The sequence below is a fragment of the Lagopus leucura genome, unplaced genomic scaffold (assembly GCF_019238085.1).
Source record: "Lagopus leucura isolate 7727_CA_CO unplaced genomic scaffold, USGS_WTPT01 Super-Scaffold_73, whole genome shotgun sequence".
NCBI classification, from domain to species: domain Eukaryota; kingdom Metazoa; phylum Chordata; class Aves; order Galliformes; family Phasianidae; genus Lagopus; species Lagopus leucura.
Genome location: NW_024962252.1, coordinates 43,458,624 through 43,480,440, shown reverse-complemented (window position 1 = coordinate 43,480,440; position 21,817 = coordinate 43,458,624). Strand labels below are relative to the sequence as shown.

At 35.5% G+C, this 21,817-nt stretch overlaps 1 protein-coding gene across 2 annotated transcripts in view; it reads right to left on the bottom strand.

Moving 5' to 3' along the window:
* NKAIN2 (sodium/potassium transporting ATPase interacting 2) overlaps positions 1-21,817 on the bottom strand; it is a 502,256-nt gene that overhangs the window by 218,089 nt on the left and 262,350 nt on the right. For both annotated transcript variants that reach the window (XM_042886386.1, XM_042886396.1), the window contains exon 3: positions 15,214-15,294. In XM_042886386.1, the coding sequence (XP_042742320.1) occupies positions 15,214-15,294 (81 nt within the window). The remainder of the gene's footprint in view (positions 1-15,213; positions 15,295-21,817) is intronic.

Genomic DNA, 21,817 nt, shown 5'->3' with positions numbered 1-21,817 from the left:
GCATAAAGGAAAAAATCATTAATAAAAATATACCCCCAAATTTGTAAGAAGGCTGAATATATAACCCATGCTCACTACTGGAAATCTTCAGATCAGATCTTATGCTTTGAATTTTTAATGCAGTCTTTTTATTTTTCTTATTATGAGTGTTTTCTGTAGTACTAATCAATATAGAGGCATACATTCTTGACACTGCTCTTTGCTTTGAAGCTTGCACTTACTTCATTTGTCTTTTAAAGTGTCTATTCAATGCTCTGAGCTGAAAATCTAAATGCTTATTATTCATTTGCATGTTGGTATGACTTTTTGTATAAGATTTTCAAAATTGACACCCATTGTTTCGTGGACATGGTAGGAAGGTTTTCAATTTATTTCATGAGCAGCATCACTGCCTTACTCTGAAACATAATGATAATCAATGAAGGAAGAGAATCAAATAGACTATGTGACCTCCAACTGAAAATACAGTTTTTCAGTATGTTTATAAATGAAAACTCTGCCACTGTCATTCTTTTTCCTTCTCTTGAAAACAAATCTGTTGAAAATGAATAAATTCAGGATTAAAAAAAAAAAATAATAAGGAATTTTTGTTGCTAGAATGTAAATGCCATTTTCAGAAATGATTTAGAAACTTAACACACTAATAACCAGTTTAAATGCAGTTTTGTCTCCATAGGATCAGATTTTTAGGTACATTTATTGCTAAGTGTTAAAAGAAAGGCATCCTATTATGATTAAGTGGTATGAATTCAATGGGCAATAGTCACTTATGGTTGGACTCTTACAATTCAACATTGTCTATCTAGTACTGTGTCAGTAGTCTAAGCAGGGAAGTATCTACAGAGTGTTTTAGTCCGTCATCAGACATCATGTTTTTTAGGAAAACATGAGAAGTGTAAAAGAAAAAAAAAAGAGAAATTATGTGAAAAAAGGCATGTCACATAGGCATGGGAGGATAGCAGAACATTGTGCCATGTTCTTCTGAGAAGGAGCAGGAGTCACACCATCAGCCTTGGAATCTGCAGTGGCTTGCTTGTTTCCCTGAACCTGTGTTTACACGCCTGTAACACAAATGGTTCCAGAGACTGGAAGGAAGAGCTGGAACAAAGAAGATGTACCACTGGTGGAAGAGGTTAAGGACTGGGAATACCTAAGCAAAATACTGAAGTCTATGGGCTCTGATGGAATGCACCCACAATTGCTGAAGGAGCTGGCAGATGTCATTACAGGGCCACTCTTGATAATTTTAATTGATTGTGGCAAGAAGGAGTAGAGGGAGAATTACAGCCTGGTCAACCTCACCATGAACCTGGGGAATATGATGGTACAACTAATCCCGGAAACCATTACCTGACACGTGAAGGGCAAGACAATCATTAGTATGGATTCACCAAGGGAATGTCATCCTTAACTAATCTGATAAACACCTACACTGAAATCACAGGTCTGATGAATGAGGGGGGAATATATTGTCTTCCTGGAATTCAGGAAGGCTTTTGACACAATAACCAACAAGATCCTCATAGAAAAATTTTTGAAATATGGATTGGATAAGTAGACAGCAATGTGGATGAAAACTGTCTGAATGTCTGGGCCCAGAAGGTAATGAACATTAGTGTAAAGTCTAGTTAGGGGCCAGCAAGTAGTGCTGTACACCAGATGTCAACAGTTGGTCTGCTCTTCAACATTTTCACCAATGAAGTGGAATGTGGGGTAGTGTGTGCCTTCAGTGATGATAAAAAATAATAATAATAAAAAAAAAAAAAAAAAATGGAGGGGAGAGGTTGATATGAACAATGGTCATGCTATCCAGAGGGACCAGGACAGGCTGAAGAAATAGTCTGACAAGATTATGAAGTCCAACTAGGAAAAGTATAAAGTCCGCGTCTGTGGAAAAACAATCCTAGGCACCAGGACATGCCATAGGCACTCAGATAAAAACCACATTTGATTAAATAGATCTGGGTGTCCTGGTGGATACCAAGTTGAATATGAGTCAGCAATGTGCCCCTGTTGCTAAGAAAGCTAACAATACTACTGGCTGTACTAGAAGAAGTGCAGCCATTGGTGAGTGGTGTCAGCACTAATGAAGCTGCACAAGCAGTGCTGCATCCAATTCTGAGGTCACTGGTAACACAGAGACTTGGCTATACTGGAAAGAGCCCAGCATTGGGCCACAAAGGTGATGAAGGAACTGGGGTACCTTTCAAACAAGGAAAGGCCAAGAGAGCTGGGGCTATTCAGTCTGGAGAAGAGAATGTTTGTTGTTTAATTGATATATATAAATACCCAAATGGAGGATGCAATTAAAACAGAGCCAGGTTCTCTTCAGCACGCCACTGCCAGCACAAAGGATAATAGGCACAAAGTGGAAAACAAGAGATTCCACGTAAGCACCAGGAGCTGCTTTGCAGTGTGGTGACAGAGCACAGGCACAGATTTCCCAGAAAGGCTGTGGAGTTTTGTCCTTACCAACTTTTAAAATCCACTTGGACATGGGCCTAGGCAAGTGGCTTCCTCATTAAGAAGGAGAGTTAACCGGATTACCGCCAACCTCACTCTTTCTACAGTTTTGTAATCTTAAATAAATACAAAATTATCAAATATTATTTGAAGAGAACTTCATTTTCAGTGTGTGAATTATCTTAGACTCAAGTTATATGTAAATTGCAATTATATGTAAATTGCAACTTATATTTGTAATATTTTGCACTACCTTGTATGAGATAGGAAAGAGATCGTGTTTGATTCTTAGCAATTTTGCATATCTGTTTCTTTATAAAGCAAAACAAGGGAGGGTCATCTTACATAATTATTTTACTTTTTATATGCTCTTTTACCAGACACATTTGTATGCTTTTAAAAAATGGAACGATAGAAAAATAAAAAATAGAACTGCTTAACTATGAACAGAATGGGTACATGAACCAGACAAATTTTCCATGAAAATTCTTTCAGTAAAGTTCAGTTTTCAGTGACTTTTCATATGGAGGTAATACTGCTCTACAGAATCATTAATGCTACATACTGTGATACAGACAAACATTCCCTAATGATAAGTTAGAGATTGCTACACTCATTTTCACTTGAAGCCCTGAATCAAGATAAGTACCATTATCTCCTGAAGACGCCTTGCCGGAAATGTAACATCAAAATTAAGTCTCCATAGTCTGTTACGAGCTCCTAGTATCACTATGTAGAGAGAGACATTTCTTTAAGAATCCCAATTACTTCAGATTTGTACTTTACACTATCTCCAAGTGTGAAAACCCAAGAGTCTAGCAATTATCATTATATTCTCATTCCTGTAGCAGGTTGTATATGCTAATGAAGAGAAAAAAAACTAATTATATAGTATCATAGTCTGTTGTTACTAAGCACTTCTGTAACCTCTTCTTCCAAACAGCTGTCTGAGCTTATAACTTCTTCCTTTATTAAAAATTAAAACCATAGTTTTCAGGAAGGCAAACAGTGCAAACAGAAGTCATAGTTTTAGGAAACATCTAGAAATCTGATTGTTTGCCAACCATGCAAAATAAATAGTCAGAAACTCAAAAGCTTCCCAATTCTACAAAAAATATGCTATTATATACACGCTTGTACTGAGTTGAAAATACTTATTTGATGGAAATACTTTACACCATTCACTAAGGCAGAGATAATTTTTGGCAAATAGAATAGGAACTACTCAATACAGGATAACTAAAAGAAGTTAGGGTATGTTTGCAGAATGTAAACAAAGGCTACAGTGCCATGAGCAGCACTTGTTTGTTTTTTTTTTGTTGTTGTGGGTATCTTTTTTCCCATAGAATTTATGCCCAGAAGATGATAAAGAAATAAAAAAAATAGTACAAAAGAAAAAGAACTAGATACAGAAAGGCACTGCTAAATGAAAGGAAAAGTGTGATCATGTTTATAAGTATACATGTGTGTGCATGTTTTTTTTTTTTTTTAAGCAATAGAAGTGAGTGGTCTTCTCCCTAGGCTTAGGAATGAGTTTTTCCAGTGGAGGAATTTATTTCATTATTACCCATAGCAGTGTGCCTTCAACAGCCGTTTGCACATCTGGTATGAACTACAGATAAGTAAAGGATAATGTTCATGGAAAACTTTTGTGTAACCTAAGGTACAAATTTTTACATTATTCTTAGGAAAATAGTTACATATATAGTTTAAAAGCAGTTTTTATCTAGATTTTATATGCAATATTTTGTTATGATATCATACAATGCCATAACAGGTTGCCCTGAGAGACTGTGGATGCCCTTTCCCTGGAAGCATTCAAGGCCAGGCTGAACGGGGCTTTGAGCAACATGGTCTAGAGAGTGGTGTCCCTGCCTATAGTGTGGGGGGTGGGGTGATTGGAACTAGATGATCTTAAGGTTCCCATCCAACCCAAACCATTCTATGATTCTATGATAATGTATTGTTTTGCACAACAGATGAAAGAACAAACGCACCTACACAAACGTGATTTTGAATATCCTATTAATAAAAAAAAAGCTTAAAAATACACACAAGTCCAATCTTTAACAAAAATGTTCCAACTACTTCATTTCACCTAACGCAAAGGAATTCTTATCATTGCTGATGCAAGACAGATGTCTTGTTCTTAAAACCCAAGTATATCTGTGGGAACAAGTGGAAAGACAACATGAATAAGGTGCAAGTGGTTACAAAGGGTAGTGAAATTCAGCATTACAACATTTGGTATATTCTGTAAGTGGCACTTAAAAATAAATACCTAATTGAAATTGCATTCTAATACAGAATTTCCCTTATTTCCAAAGCAAAATAAAACCTGTAATTTTAGCCTCAAACAGCTAGAATACATTTGTATGCAAGAACAGCTCTAGAGAAATGGGCCAGTGGCAAGCAATGCTGAGGTTTAAAAAAAAAAAAAAAAAAAAAAAAAAAAAAAAAGAAAAAAGCATTCAGCTTTAACAAGCCAAAAGAGAAAAGGAGGAAAGTGAAAAATATAAATGAGAAAAGCAAAAAATATACAATAGCAAAGAGGGAAAAAGAGAGGGGAGGCAAAGAGTGCTATTTTGCATTTGATTATAAAACAAGTATGGAACCCTTAAATAGACAGGGAGTGCTCTTTATTTTAAAGATGGGGTGAAAGCCTGAGAAATGCAACTTCTTTTTTCATCTAAGTTGTAAGGTACATCTCAATTATCTGTAGAGGAGAATCCATTCTTTTGTCTAGTTCTTAGTGTAGGTGAGCATTCTGATCATCGCCCTCTCTGTATGTTGCAAACAGCAGTTTTTCTATAAAAGGGTTCATTGGCAGTTTAAAGATACCGGTGAGATATTCAGCCACAGCACGTTACTGATCACCTCATTATCGCTGAATTAGCTAGCTATCGTAGAGTGGAAGAAAAATAGCCTGAGTTACCTTGTGGCCTGCTGAAGAATAGACTTTTTAAAGAAACCCACAATAAACCACACTTTTGTTCAATTCATGAGGTTACTTAATCAATCAAATCCTACCCTCAAAATGCAGAATCCAATTCCTATCCAAATAGGCTTTTGTGGTAGTCTGATAAGTGGGATATAATGCCAGAGTACAGCAGTTTATTCTTGAATAGATAGGATGCACCTTAAAATTAATGTTGTTGAAAGAGAAACAAGTGTTGAAAATGTCAGCACTAGAGTGAACTCCGGCTTCAAGGATAAATTCACAAAGGTAATCATCCAGTTTTGTGGATTATAAGGAAAGGAAAACAAATATTTTTCATAGCTACCCTTTCATTCTGTGCATATGGAATCAACAAAACAAGCTGGGAGCATGCTGTCAGCTGCCATGTGAAAACACTGAAGTCAATGATGTTTTGCCAGAAAATAATTTTTCTAATTTATTACTGGCAATTAATAAAAATTCATCATCAAATCCTACAGAGTTATCTAAGTTAACTTTGGCTAATTCATTTATCCATATATCGCAGATCACTGTCTTTCAATAGCAGCTTTGGAAACACTTATTTCATTGGAACAATAAACAAAAATAACAGGGAGAGGTTGCTAATATCCAAGATGAACTACAAAGTTTTGATGCTGCAAATTCTGCAGGAGAAAAAAGAATTTCTATCGTATCTCAGTTACATTGCACTACATTGCTGGAAATATCTTTTTAATGATGTGTTTAAATGTTTTAGGAGATTTAACAAATGAGAGTCGATTCTCTTGAAGTACAGAATAAACAACATGATTCTATGACTAAGGCATTGCAGACATTTACTAGGAAATATCTGAGACAGCTTAAATGTATTGTTGCTTCTTGATCTTTTATTAGTGTCTTCTATAGGAGCTACTATCTTCAGCGGAGAGTGCCTATGGGTAAACAAATCTTAAATGGCTTCTAGGTGTAGCTTAAGACACTGTCATGTCCCACAAAACACCTGCATGTTTTTGCCCAGAGATAGAACACAGATGTTCAAGTGCTTGAGTACTCTGGCAGGGCTGTGGAAGTGGGGACTTTCAATAGAAGGGAACAACAATTGAGGAACATTATCGGATTATGAACCACTATGAGATGGCCAGCCACTGCAGCCTTTTTCAGCATATGGTCTTCTGGTCTCTGAACTCACTGCCTAGCACCACTTACAGTGAGGATGGAGTGTGCTCAAAATGACCCTGTACTGCTTGGCTGCACACACACTATTCTGTGGGATGGGCTCAATATTACACAGAATCAAAAAAGAAGAGTGTTTTACAGCTCATGTTGTTTTCCTAGGTTCAGTAGATGCTTATTCATATGTGAAAAGATGCTGAAGGCAATACAGAATTTTTATTTCCTACTGGATTACCAGTGGAATAAATTTAAGTAACTGTCAGTAACAGAAGGTTTAGGATGATTTCCTTCTGAAATTCAAGTGATGCAAAACTTCCCAGAGTGTCAGCTTAGAGTGTTCTTGAAGATTCTGGTAGGTCCAGGTTCACAAGGTTAAGCTTATCCAATATAGTTGGAAGGACATTTTCTTATTTATACCCAGAGTGACTAAAGATGTAGAGAAAGCATATTCTATCCATTGCTACATTTAGAGCAACAAATAGTTAAGGACTATTTTAATGCATTGTATATTACTCAAGAAGAATAATTAATGAAAGGAAGAAAATACCATGAGACAGTGAAATGTAATAGCTTTAAAGAACAGAACATATTTCCATGTTTTCATACTTTCAAAAGAGACAAATAAGCTCTGGCAGAGTCCCTAAGTTTCCACTAAATAACTCCTCAGCAATTGTTCTTAGCTACTTCTGTAGCCCACCTAATCCATGGGGAAGGTCCAGTCTATATGAAGCACAGACAGCTCCCCAGAAGAGCTGTTATGGCAAATGTGCATTCAGGTAAATGTGATTCAGGAAATAAATTCTTGTGGGTTTTTTTCCTCATTTTATGTAAAATTAAGAGATTTTCACCTATGTTTGACCATGTTTCACCATGGTTGGTGAAATGCTATCAATAGTGCTCTACAGCATTCAAAAGTGAAAATAAAGAAGGATAAGTGAGAATGAAGAAGAGAGAAGTGAAGGAGATTAGAAATTGCCACTTGGTCATAAGCAGGACAGGTCCTATTTATATTACATGCATTATATGACGCTCATAGCATAATGTCATCCTGCCATCAAACTGGGGCCACTAGATGGTACTGCATTATAATTAATAAATATTAAAAAGTAATCTCATAAATACATGCGGTTGTTCTTTTTTTCTTTCTGCAATGTTCTCACGGTATCATTTGAAAGATTTGTAGCAATCTGCATGGCATTATCTCAAGAGATAGACTAGAAACTCCACATAACTGGAACATATAGAGATACTCGTATCTATGTGCACACATTTGTAAATTACCATATAGAATCATCATTTTATCATTCACTACACTCAATTTCATATGTTCCTGTATTCCATGCAGTAACTATTAGATATACATGCATATCCCGTATATGTAAATCAATAGGCATATGTATGATTTTTCATGAACTCAACAAAAGACACATTCTCAAATTTTAAAATATAAACATTGCACAATAAGAAAAATCTGGACAAACATTTTTCATATTTTTTGTATACTTTGAGTAATTTTCAATCACAATTTGTTTCACCATAAAAGAGATAAAAATTCACTTTTATCTATGTTAAAATGTTATCTCTCCAGTAGTAAAGCACTTTAAATTTTATGATCACTTACCTTCTAGCTGGCAAAGATCTTGAGGTTTAAAAATTGCTGCAAAACTAAATTATCTGAAACCATAAGCATACTTAATAGTATCTACCCATGAAACTATCCTCAGAATAACCTAACACTGCTGGTTGCCAGCTCTATTTTCAATTTTCATCTGTTAGATATATGATCAAGCATGTCAAATCTGCCCTGAGTAATAGAAGTGAAAAAATAAAGTCATTTACTTAAAACATTCTGATAGCTATTTATCTGAAAACCCCGGTCAGATTTACCGCTCAAAGGCATTTACCTACAAAGTTAACCAGATGCTTTGAGTTGAAAACTAATTTAATTTCTCTGTTATCTTAACAGGACATCTGTTGAAACAACATCCAAGGAAGGTAATATGTTCAAAATTAAACATCCCGCAGGTTGTTTTAGTAGAGAACGTACAACATTGACATTTAACTGTTAACGACCACTGCCTTACAAAAATAATTAGTAAATGCGAAATCAAAGTAGTATAACAATTATACTAATCGACATAAAGTAACATCAAATGAATTTCTAAGTAGTTCACGTTCAACCTTGTTGCCAAGTTCATTGCTTTGCTACAGCTGACTTACACTGAAGATGAATGACCCATTTCTTTTGTTTCTTTCATTAGCTTCACCGAGGCTACATACTATCCCTTTAAAATCACAGTACACTAGCTGCTTAAAGTGCTCAGCACTCATAGCCAACATGTTTTTAAGGAGCATGAGTGACAAGCTATGCAAATCATATCCTGAAGTAATTTGCATTATTGAAGTTAATTTGCATATGGATATAAACTGCACTTCAGAGCTCCTGAGTATCAATCTAAGCAGTGGCATATGAAAGTCACACAGATAGGTGGAAGAGATCTTGCTAGTGTTCAGATGCTGAAATAGAAAAATACTCGCAGGTGTGTAGTATGCTGGAAAAGTTTCTGGGGACAAACGGACTACTGGAAGGAAATATGGCTCTCGTATTTCCTCTCCCCTCCATTTATCCCTACTAGCAATGTAGGACTATTGCAATTTCTCTGTTGGCTGAAACTGCAACAAGCATTGAAACCTCTGGTATTACTTCTCCTAGATAATAAGGATAACTTATCTTTCTGCATTTTCCATAAGCTATTACTTAGGGGTTTTTTTAATATGTAGATTTTTTTTTTTTTAATATTTGTATAAATACATAAAATACCCTTCAATTTTCTCCCATAATAAAGCATGTGAAGTTGTGAAAAGTGAACTGATTATTTATGACATGATGATTAGATTTTTTCTTTCCTTATGAAGTGTACCAATCTGTAGGCCTTGAAATAAGAATTCATATACAGAACAGTCAAAAAGAAACCTGAAGTACTTCATTTCAGTTGAAAGCAAAAGAGAGGAAATTGAGCAGGAGCACAAATCTTCTCCGAGGTACAATGAAAGGACAAGAGGCAATGTCACAGACTGTAGAAACAAAAATTTCAGCTACATATCAGGGGAAAATATTTTACAATGTAAACAATTTAGAACTAAAGAAGTTGTAGAATTTTTACAACTTAGAATTTTTTAAAACTTGGCTTGCTAAAACTCTGAACAACCTCACCTAACTTTGAATTTGGTACTGTCCTGAGCACGAGGTTGGATCAACTGACTTGTAGTCTCTTACAACGAATTAGACTGCAAATTTGTGGTGTAAGTTATCTTCTACCTAGGTCCTCTGAAAGTAAAGCCTCGTGCTTATTTCCATGGAAATTACAACAGATACAAAGAGCACAACAGCATCATTTGATAGAGAAAATTCTCAGCTACAAAACACTATTTTTCAAGTCACCATCATTTAGGCACAGCTAACGAACAAAAGCCTGCACGTCACTTTCCAAAAAATCTGCAGCGGATCTGACCCACTGTTGCTGTCAACCACTGCTTAAATGCACCACCCACTCACTGTGCTCACATCCACTGTTTGGTCTCCATAAACATTTAGCAAGAGTCGATGAAAGTCAGTGGGTGCAATTTGTTCCATGTGGAGGAATTCAATTCTATACCTTTGCTTCATATGTACTTCCATGTCAGATGCCATTTTGTCAGATGGCCCCTCTGCTGCCATCTCTCACACAGCAGAAAAATGTAGTGGAATATTGGTGCGAAGGTTCAATCTCTACTGCCATACCACCAACACCCACCTTTGATGTCATGGGCCAACATAACAAAAGATGACACACTACTTTAGGAGCAGCTCTCATATTTAGGGTGGGTAGGAGAAAATGTATTAGAAACATTTGATTTCTCTTAAAACTTCTAGCAGAAAACAAGCTAAATACATACTTTTATTTAGTTTACATTTTAATACCTACAATCCATTCAGTACTTTGTATCATATTTAAAAGTGAAATTAAGAAATAAGTGGTGGGTTTTTTTGCCTTTTTTTTTTTTTTTTAAATCTTTCCTATCCCTTCATGCTCCTGGTCAACTCTGTGCAACTCAGGGAATGACAGAAATGGAAGTAACTTCAGTTGAATGCAAATTAGTATTTATCTAAAATAAATATTTTAGATCAGTAGATCTAAAGATCAGTAGAGTAGAACAAGTGCTAAAATCAGGCTTTCTGTAAACGTGGTAGCTACGTAAATATAACTATCAATGTGCTCAGGGTTTCTAAGTGCCATGATTCTGTATGTAAGCTTTCATAACATTCTACATGTCTTCAGAGTAGGGTGGAAAAAACAGGATTTATTTTCTTGGAATACAGAAATGAATTACATACTGACCTCTGAGAAGAAAAAAAAATATGTAATGGCTGTACACAGTAAGAAAAGCACAATATATTTATTTCCTGCCTCTTTATTTAGCTTTTCCTAACTACTGCAATCCATGGAGTGTGATGCTGTATGGCAACATCACTAAATTCCCAAACCCAGTTCATCTCTAAAATAGGCCAAGCTGTACAGAGATTAAGAAAAGTATTATGACCTCATAATTAAGAGCTATATAAAAAAATGAATGCACAGAGAGAGCTAAACTATGATTATGCAAGCAACCTTAATTCTGGCATTTCTTCATGCTATAGCATTTGGCATTCAGACACTTAACTTTTCTGTTAGAAAACATAAAAACTTATAACCTTATGTTTTAATATATTAAATGCAATCTTTCAATATTACTCGGAAAAATTAAGGGATGTGTCAAGAAACCCAAACAGAAACTACGTCAACTGCAACTGTGAAAGCACACACAAACTGTTCTTGGTCACATTCACATGGAACCAAGGACACTACAGTGAGAGGAGAGCTCCTGCATCTGGTCACGCAGGTGGGGTCACACACAAGAAGATCCCTAAGGGTTGGGATGAGAGCATGTGCATAAGGGCTGCTCTGGACCCTGATCCTAATTGATTACCATTATCCAGCACCATGAGTCTGTCTTGTCTCCCAGTAACAGGCAGCAGCACGTCTACCTATCCTCACTTACAATTTTAGCCATGCATCTTTCGCAGAAAAGAAGGCCAATAAACTAAGAATGGGAGTTCAGTAGATCTTATTCTGCTTCTTTGCTGCTTGTGGGATCCACAGGCATCATTAGTAGAAGCTTTTAAAAGCCTTGAAGCAAATGGTGCTCTTTCTTCATTACATGACCATTTGCAGAACTCTCTATTGAGGGTCTTTATTCAGACATTGTAGCTTAGTCACACAGATGCAAATGAGACTTCTGCCTGAAGAAGGTCAAAAGTGCTGGGCATACTGTTAACTTTTTAGATTCTTTTTTCTTTTTTCTTTTTTATTTTTCTTCCAAGACAGCTGTATCTAGTTCCTTGTTTTCTTTCCTGGTATATTTAAACAAGTCATTGAATCACCACAGTTTCTCATATATGCCTTCTATTATTTTTCATTTTTTTTTCATTTCACTAGTGTACTTCAGATTTGTTTCGTTTAAGATGAAAGGTTATGCTTTTCATACGATACACTGACTTAGCCACTGGCCAAACTAAATACGACTACTTAGAGATCCCGAAAGCTTAAAGTCTTACTTATACTGAGAACGGCACTCACCAAAAATCATAGTAACACAGACTAATTAAATATTATTGAAGTGTGACACTGAAAAGTAAGTCTCAGAAGTCGGCTCTCTAGCTATTCACACACAGATCCATATAATAAGGTTAAGAAAAACTGATTGCATTTTCTTTGTTAGAAATCTTCTCAGACATAAATATTTCAGCTTGCTGTGAAAGAGCATTAGCAAAGGCATTAACTATGCCTGAAAGTTGGAAAATACTTAGAGTGCGACATCATTTTCCACAGCATACATATGGCTGTAATGGTAGCATGTAAACAGACTTGTATGGCTATTCACTAATGAGTCTTGAGCCTTCTCAGCCTCTTCAGACAGTACTATCTTATGGTTCTAAAAATTTCTGAGTCCTTATAGGCCCATTACATTGTAATAAGGAAAAGTCGTAAAAATGTCATGACCTCCTGTCTGCATAACTTGTTTAAAAAGTGTATTTTAATAAGGTATGTTAACAATTTAAATAAGATTTTCCCATTGTGTCCATAGATAAAGCGGAAAAATTTGTATACATACACATAGAATAAAAGCTGTTCTCAAAACTTTCGGAAAAGGAAGCTTTTCTGTTCCTTGGCAGAAAGCTATAAATTATACATATAAAAATAAACTATACCCAGTTGAACTATTATTAGGCTGTAATTTTAACCTATCAATTCCTAAAACCATGCTGTGCAGGCTCCTCTTTTATGGTTTACAGCCTCAGAGGCATCCCTCTGGTACTTATTTTAAGGTTATTTTTTATTCTCTATTTAGAACCATTTCAGACCTAGAGCTTTTTTTAAGGTTCTATGTGCCATTTCAAACATAAAAAAAATACATGGGAGTACCATTACAGATTTTAAGCTGCAGTTACTCCCTGATGAGAATATAAACAATAAAGGAGATTCAGTGCAAGACCTGTGAACATAACTGAGAAACAAAGATAAAAATGTTCCGTTTCATTAGATGTCTACTTATACTAAGCAGTTTGAGCCTTTTAAAGATCTAGAATATGAGGATAAGTTTTGTCTGTCCAAATAGTTGGGTGTCTTTCTATTGTACACATATTTCTAAGCCCTAAATCTTGCAAGATATTTGATTATTTGGAGACATTTTGGTGTACCACACACAGCTGGAAAGGAGAAGAGAAAGTTGTTTCACATGTGAATTAGGACTTCTGTAGGCAATGAGTCAATCTATAACCATTTCCAAAATCTGTTTTCAGTTTACTTTTGCTTTTCTTCCTCTCGTCAGTAATGCTACTGGCCTGAAAACCAGAAGTGGAGAAATGTACTTGACTGGATATTCTCAGGCAGATCACATCCAACTAAATAATGCCTCTATAGTCCAAAGAAACAGTTTAACTGCAGCCAAATATATACCTCAAGTACATGGTTGCTTGAGAAAGACCAGATCACACAGTTCAAGTCTTCAGAAACAAACAGTTCCAGGTGTAGGCATTGTTGTCTGGTCTGATTTCGTTCCAAGCAGCAATTACCAGTGTTCTTAAGCTAATTTTATTCTAATTTAAATACTGTCAGTAAAAACAGGTGTTTTTAGTTTCTACTTTCTTTCCCATCTCCTTTCACTTCCCAAGACATTATGAGCATCCCAACGTTAAACAATGCAGGTGGTTGAAATGAGCAGGTGGAGAAGATGGGATGAGTGCAGTGGTACAACAGGTGCTGGGTTTGTTACAAACATCAGTTCACTTAGCAATAAAGAAAACATTAGGAGTCAATAGAAGACACTATAGTCAAAGTCTTGTATTTACTACATGTTTGCCAAGATCTTAATGAAGCTGCTCTTATCTGAAGGAATAAACCCCCAAAAGTGTAACATTGGTTTACCTGCAGAAAATTATTTTATAGCCTCAGGAAATGATTTTCTTTTGACGACGCAAGTCTAAACAATCCCAGTTTCCACCATTTTCTACAATTTGGGACAACATATAAGTATGGAAGTATCTTTACCTCATTCATTCTTCCTATAAAAGTGTTAACTGCACCATAAGACATCGGTAACTCACAAAGGATCAGAGAATTATACCTGTAACTTACAGTTAGTCTAAATTCTCTTTACTCAGAAAAGGCAATTAAATATGTGAGTTGAGAGATGAATGTAGTTTCCTTTCACAAGTAGAATTCTCCTTGCTGGTCAGTTCACACCACTGTGAACATAACTCAGCACAGGCTGCAATATTTAGGCTAAGTCAAAGCTTATTACCATTGCTAATCTTTTATCCCACCATTTGCCAGTCCTCTGGGTTCACTTTAGAAAGAGAAGGTTTTGGTTTGAAATCCTGGTTTGAGTGCATTAACAATTACCACTTTACATGTTATCACTTACAGTATCAATAAAACTGTATAAATACATCATTCTTTTTAAAAATATATACGTTTTTCCTGTAGGTTTTTTTTTTTTTTTTTTTTTTTTTTTTTATTTACTGTATTGAAGCGCTCAGTCATAATATTTGTATGAGGAGTACAAGGTTACAAAAACATTGCTAGAGCCAAATAACAATCTATTCTAGCACTTCAGTTTATATTTTAATGAGAGATGATACTTTCTTTTATAATTCTTATGCTGTGGTACAAGACCCCTGGAAGGAATCCAGCTAAGTAAAAGCAAGCTGAACAGTAAGAAATAAAAGTAATTAAAAAAATTGTTTACTACTGAGATAATAATCTTTTGTATTTGTGAAATCACTAATTTGCATTTCTCATCCAGATGAAATTTATGTCGCAAATCATATTTCAAACAAGGAAGGAAAACAAGTGAGGTATTTTTCCTTTAAAAGTCACAAGCCATTGTTGTGGTGGGCATCAGAAGATGTCTAGGACTGAGGTTTTAAACATATCCAGAATACTCTAAATTTCTATCATATTATTCCAGTGATTAATACAGAAGAGACAACCTTTGAACTGAAGCTAACTGATGCTAACACAGTACCCATAGTTTAAATGTATCTGATAGTAAATTACCTTTGAAAGGTCTCCAGCCTCCAAATAGAAGCAGATAACAAACACGTTCCATGAAACCCAAAGGATCAGCCAGACAGCATACTGTAGAAGAGAGAAATGATGCATTAGTAATTTTACAGTCAGCTTAATTAACAGTATTTTGCTAGACCCTCAGTTCAATCCAATTCAAAAACAGACAGTAGGTACTGTGCACATGAATAAAATGTTACATATAAAAAAGAATCAAAATTAAATTCTTGTCTTTCATAGACACAGTCTAGCATGAGCTAATGAGTACTTGGTCACACCAGAAAATCTGTATATGAGAAAACAGATCGTAGACCTAATATTCAAATATGAGACTAATGTCAATCTCTTGTTTTTCTGCTCTCTGTGACACTGCCAAGGGAACATGGAGTTGTGTCAGGAGAGGGGCAAGTGTGGGTTAGGGAAAGGCTCTGCCTGAGAGGGCAGTGGGCGCGGCCCTGAGCTGCTGGAATTCACGGTGTGTTGGGACAATGCTCTCAGACATAGGGTTTGGACTTTAAGTGGTCCTGTGTGGAGCCAGGGGTTGGACTTGATGAGCCTTGTGGGTCATTTCCAACTTACATTACCGTACTTCACAACACTTCAGTTTTATTCTTTGTATTAATTAATATTAATTAATATTTATATTAATTAATTCTGTACTCTCAAGAATACATATATACATTTTGGTTATTTCTACAAAATATGTAGAGATTTTCCTCAGTTGTAACAGCTATATATATAAACATATTTTATGATATTCCAAGTCACAATTAAAAATTATTCAGGAGCCTCCTGAGGAGCAAACTGTTTTTAACTGCCATTTTCTTTTTTGTTGCTTTTAGGTTTAACTACAATGTATAGCATGAGTATTCATGCTCAGAATTTGTTCACTGGTGGTTACTGAAATTCTTATTTGCGTATATTCATGTGAGTAATGGAGTATATTTTTCCTCTTTCTGTCCAATACTTTAATATTATTTTCTCTTCAGAACACCTCATGTACTAGGATTGGAAACTACATTTCGTTTCTGTACTGCTGGAGGATCATGGGTAACAAAGTTTGAGCTGCTATTGACACTGTTAAGAGCAACAACTTTAACAACCTTTGGATGTACAGCTGGTTTTCTAATGATTGTTGTCACTATCCTCTAGTTATTCATAATTCAACTCTGCATGTTTTCTAATTTCATTACGTTCATTGGTACTGCGTATGCGTGAAATACAATGACAAAGATGTGACACGATTCTCTGCCCGTTACAGATGAAGGTTACTTCCTCATTTTATATTAGCAACCCATTCCTGTCAAGTATTTATAGAATTAATGTTTGGTTGTCTTTTCTCTAAAATGAACTAGTTAAATTTTGCTAAGCTACCGTTCTCAATTATGTTTAGCATTATTGAGATTTTTCTGCTTTCCTTTATTCTACCTCACCAACTGATGAAGCAGACAACACTTTAGAATATATGATTTTGTAAGAAGTAGATAGTGTATATCTAACCATTGTTTGTCATGAATGACGATCTCATTCTCTAAATTCAGCAACAACTTATGTGGGATTCTTCTTGCATTTCTCTTTGAAGTGCTGTTTTGCATCAGATTCAATGCCTTTAATGCCTCAGATTTGTGGGGGTTTTTTGTTTTTAAAGAAAATATTAAGTCCATTAATTTGAATTAAGTTACTATGTTTCAAAGTCCATTAATAGCAAAACTTGATCATGCCATTTTTCACTTGATTCTAAATACTGTAAAAACGCCCCTATGCACAGCACATTTAGCAGAAAATTCCAAGGACTTTGGAGCTGCATCTATTAGCAAACAGTCGTACGTTTATATGAAGAAATGAAAGTTCTCTTTGCTGTTATATAGTCTACTTCCTTTTGCAACCACATCCCCATTTCCTCTAAAAGGAAAATTTATCTGTCTTTTAGATATACTTTTTTAATTATCATCTGCTATAATTGGACTACAAATGAGGTTTAAAATATCTTTTAACTGTATTTTTTAAAATTGCTTCCTTTTGAAATGTTATATAAGTGTTTGCTGCCTGAATTCTGTGAATAAACTGAATATAATTATCTCAAAATACAAGAATGCTTCTGCTTCCCACTGCTTCTTATTTCAGGTGCTTCAGATCTAACCTATCTCTTATCTCTCTGGATCACATGCAGTCACAAATGCCTCTTGTTGTCTATGTGTTTCAGCAAACTGCTACAGAAATTCAGCTCTGAAGGTCTGTGACAATGAACAAATCCCTGTGGTACTCTCTATTGTATGTATCTAATTAGAAACACAATTTTTTATAAGGGTTCATCAGAGGGCTATAGATGGTTGTTGTTTTTTTTTTTTCCCCCTCATATGTAAGAGCTCAAGACAGCTGCATTATCTGACAGAAGCATTATCTGACAGAAGCCACCATGGTGTTACAACAGTCATATTTCAAAAAGACAAGAACCTTGATGAACACACTTAACCAAGCATGAGATACTGACAGGAGGTATAGCAATGACAACACTGCTTATTATTTTTATGGAAATATGTGATTTAAAGTGGTATAGCTGGAATGCTAAGCTGAAGCTTAAATGTTTCCTTTTTTAAGCAAAGTTGTAGACAATATATAAAAGGTATTTCTTTCCAGAAAAGAAATTATATATAGAAAGCTCTCAATATTAGAATATTTACCATTCATTAAAAAAAAAAAAAAAGTATTATAGCAATCTTATTTTTTTTTTATTTAATTAAAGCAATTATAGCAATGAGGGATTACGAGAAGAATGACTTCATGATTTATTGATACCATGTAACTTTCAAGTTTGAAAGTTTGCTGTTAATTATCACAAAATATCCTAAGGTGCCTTTTCACTCTTCTTAGTAAGAGGAGATCTGAAGTATTAAAATTCCTGTAATGGTACTAATGTATATAACTCTCTTCACATTTCAAAGTTGGTTGAGGTTCACCATCTCCAGTTTACTAAAAGTGAAAATGATGGCCACAGAAATTAAATAACTAGACTTAATTTCATAAACCAATTGGAAAAATGGTGGTGAGGACACAAGAACTGAAGTTCAAGATAACTCACTACTGCGTTTGATACAGACTTGGTCACCAGAACTGTGTGGTTACTTTGGCTGAAAGAGAAATATGTCGTGTACTTTCCAAGTACAGACTGTAAGCAACTCTGATAGCTGTGAGCTAATTTAAATTTAAACTTTCTTCTCACAAATCTTTACCTTACATTTCTATTACACTCCAATAGCTTTTGGATATGCGAGTCAATTTCAATCACATTTGACTAAAAGATACAAGGGCTTCAGAGCTAGAAGATGTTACCTTATGCAATTCAAAGGCAGCAGTAAACTGAATCATTATTGTGATTAGTGATTTGCTAGATATTTTCTTTCTACAAATGTATATAACTTTAGTCTTAGGTTCCTCCAAAGCTGAAAATAGAATACCTCAGACAGTTTCATATTTAATTCAGGAGAAGAAAACAAAACCAAAACCAAAGAATTAAACCCTAAGAGCATCTCTAAAATGAAATGACATTTACTGTAGGAATTAAAGATTGGATTATTTTTGCTACCTAGGCAACAGTACTTGAGTTGTTCAAAGATCAACCTGAATCCAGCATCTTTTCCCAGTAACACAGTAACAATTGTCCGCAATTATCATTATCTTTGCTTCTGAAGTTATTTTCCTTTAATTTCCCCTGGCTAGGAAAATATATCACTTAAAACCACAGTTTTTAAACTTATCTTTCTTTATCTTTAAGTCATGCCTGATAACAAGTAGAATTCTTGTCATCAACATCTATCTGAACATGCTATCTGAAGTTAATGATAACGTTTGATTCATTTGATTAATCTCTGAGGTGTCTATATCTTTGCTTATCTTCAAAAAGTCCCTCTGAAACAGAAAAAGCTAATATTTGGTAGAGACACTCCTAAACAGGAAACCCCTTTGATTAATTACAGTAAATTTTTGTGCTGTTGTCTAAACCTCTTCAGAATCAAAAAGCAGAAGTTCCATTTTTCTTGTTTCCTCTTTCCTGAGATAAGTAAAAAAACCTCACCCAGACTCACTCAGGAGAAAGCCATCCAATTTGGCAATCACAGCAGCCTGCAGGGTGACCTCACACGGCCATCTAGTAGGCACCATTCTCTAACTTAATATGCGCCTTGTTGTACGCTTTCTTTTCCACTGCCAGAGTCTTTACCCTGAGAAATTACATAGCAGACATTCAGTTCAGGCATTGTGGTACTGCACTGAGTCCAGCCCTGGTGGCTGGAAGGAACCAACCTTCAGCAAGAAGCTTCCAGTGCTGAGAAATGTTAGGGACTACTGCATCTCCAGATAGTAATCAGGAACAAAATCTGCACCCAGGAGAGATTTAGTTATTGAATACATCTCCGCTTAAAGAAAAAACATTACTCTCAGCAACCAAACACAAATAGCAACCACGCTCTGCTTTTAATGATCTAGATGAAAGTCTTTCCTGCACAGCAGTTATCTACAGTCCACAATGAACAAGAGCTCAAGGCCAAAGCCAGTAGCCTTGACAACAAATAGCAATGTTCCTGGCAGCAGAGGACTTTATGCAACGAAGCCAACTTCAATGTTATTCTCTTCCTTGAATGTACTAGCAAGATCTTGTGGAAAGACAGAACTTTCTGAATCTTTTCATTGTTCGTTAGTTGCCACGGCTTGTAGCTTGCACTAGTTTTGCTTGACTGAATTCTTCATATCATCAGGACTCAGGTTTTTCTTGCTGTTTTTCACTTTTTTAATCATGGCTACATTGCCAGAGCACTGTCCATCTTTCTGAGTTTCTGTTGACAAGCTAATATGTATTGATTTTGTAGGATACATTTCTGAGTAGTTGGAGTTTTCCTATTCAAACTATAATGACGGTCTAGTTTGTATACTTGAGTTTATCAAGGAACATTTTAACCCTCCAACATTACTAAGTTTTGCCTTTTCACCCTTCCGTCAGTCATAAATGAATATGTATTTTCACCTTCCCTTTGCTTCCTCGGGTAAAAAAAAAAAGGAAGAAAAAAATTATGATGTTTTACTTTATCTACATTACACTTTAATAATTACTGTCCTCTGTCAAACCCAACGGACAGCTACTGAACTGTCAAGTACATCAGAACTGGTCAACAACAAAAGGAAAATTACTGTTGGATTGGTTTTGTACTCCTAAGCTATCACTGCTTGGAGATACAGAGCAAGTGCTGCTTAAAATTTCTTCCTGGAGGCTTCTGTACATCCACTGGCTATATTTAAGAATTCAAGCTCCCTGGACTCAGTTATATGCTCTGACTTTATATAGAAATGTATTAACTCTATTTTTACTTAAATGTGTGTGGGAAGGATTTTTAAGCATAAAAAGCAAGAAAAAAGCTGAGGCATGCTCTGGTCAGGTTACAAACAGATGAAGGGACAGCCCAGGGCTCAGCACAGTGCTGTGATGTCCACTCACCCCTTCCCTTTTACTGACAGCCAAGAAGTAATCACTTGGGTGGGACTGACTTCATTTCTTTTATCTTTTACTATTTTATTTCCATTTTCTGATGTGCCAGAAACATAGAATGCATAGTAGAGAGTCACTTTTTCTGAAGACATAGTTCCAACTCCTGCACAAGAGAAGCTGGTTTTCTATAGAGCACATTACTGCCAGTGGCACCATCTGCCCACATTTAGATGTCTGCAGTGCAGATGTCCTCCTCTGAGCAATGTCTAGATCCCCATTACAGTCAATTGAGAGGAAAGGCACTTCCAAGAGTTCATTTCTCAACATCTGACACAGATCATTCCACCCCTGCTGTCTGGAAAGCTGAAGTCCTTTGAGGCAAAATTCCCAATGTCACAGAAGCCCATTAGAAATCTCAAACCTGTGACATCAAAAATGAAACAGAAGCACAGTGTGCTACGCAGACACTCACTGCCTTTCTTCCATGCAAACAAAAAGAGCAAATAATTTTAAATATCAGCAGTTTAAAATATTCACAAAGGACTTCTGAAGAGATATCTTTTAAGAACTACTGTTCTTTGTATCCTAAGTATACTAATGCTCCATTACTGCTTTAACTTGATTCACTCATCTGTCCATTTTCTTTTTCTTAGATTCAAAGCTCTTTAGGTTTTAGTGGAAAAGCTTGAGAATAATATGGCACCTCCTTTTGGGTACTGAATTGTTTTTTTTTTTTTTTTTTTTTCTTTCAACATTCAACTGTACAATCAAAATATAACACTACAGAGAAAATACAAAATTTCCATTCAAAAATTCTGTGAAAAACTTAGAAGACGTATCTGCCCATTTATAAAAACTTCATGAGAAAGATGTACAATATGGTCCCAGTGCCATCACCCTGTTCATCATAAATGTTTACTTTTTGTACAATGCTCAAGGAATGAATGCCCAGAACATAAAAATAAGCCCATAGAAATACATAAGTTATCATTTTCTACAGTTCAGTCAGCTTACTATGTCAGTCCAGGGTGCTACAAATATTCCAGATCCCCAAATGAATTTATTCTGTAACTAAACAGAAAAAAAAAAAAAAAAAAAAAAAAAAAAAAAAAAAAAAAA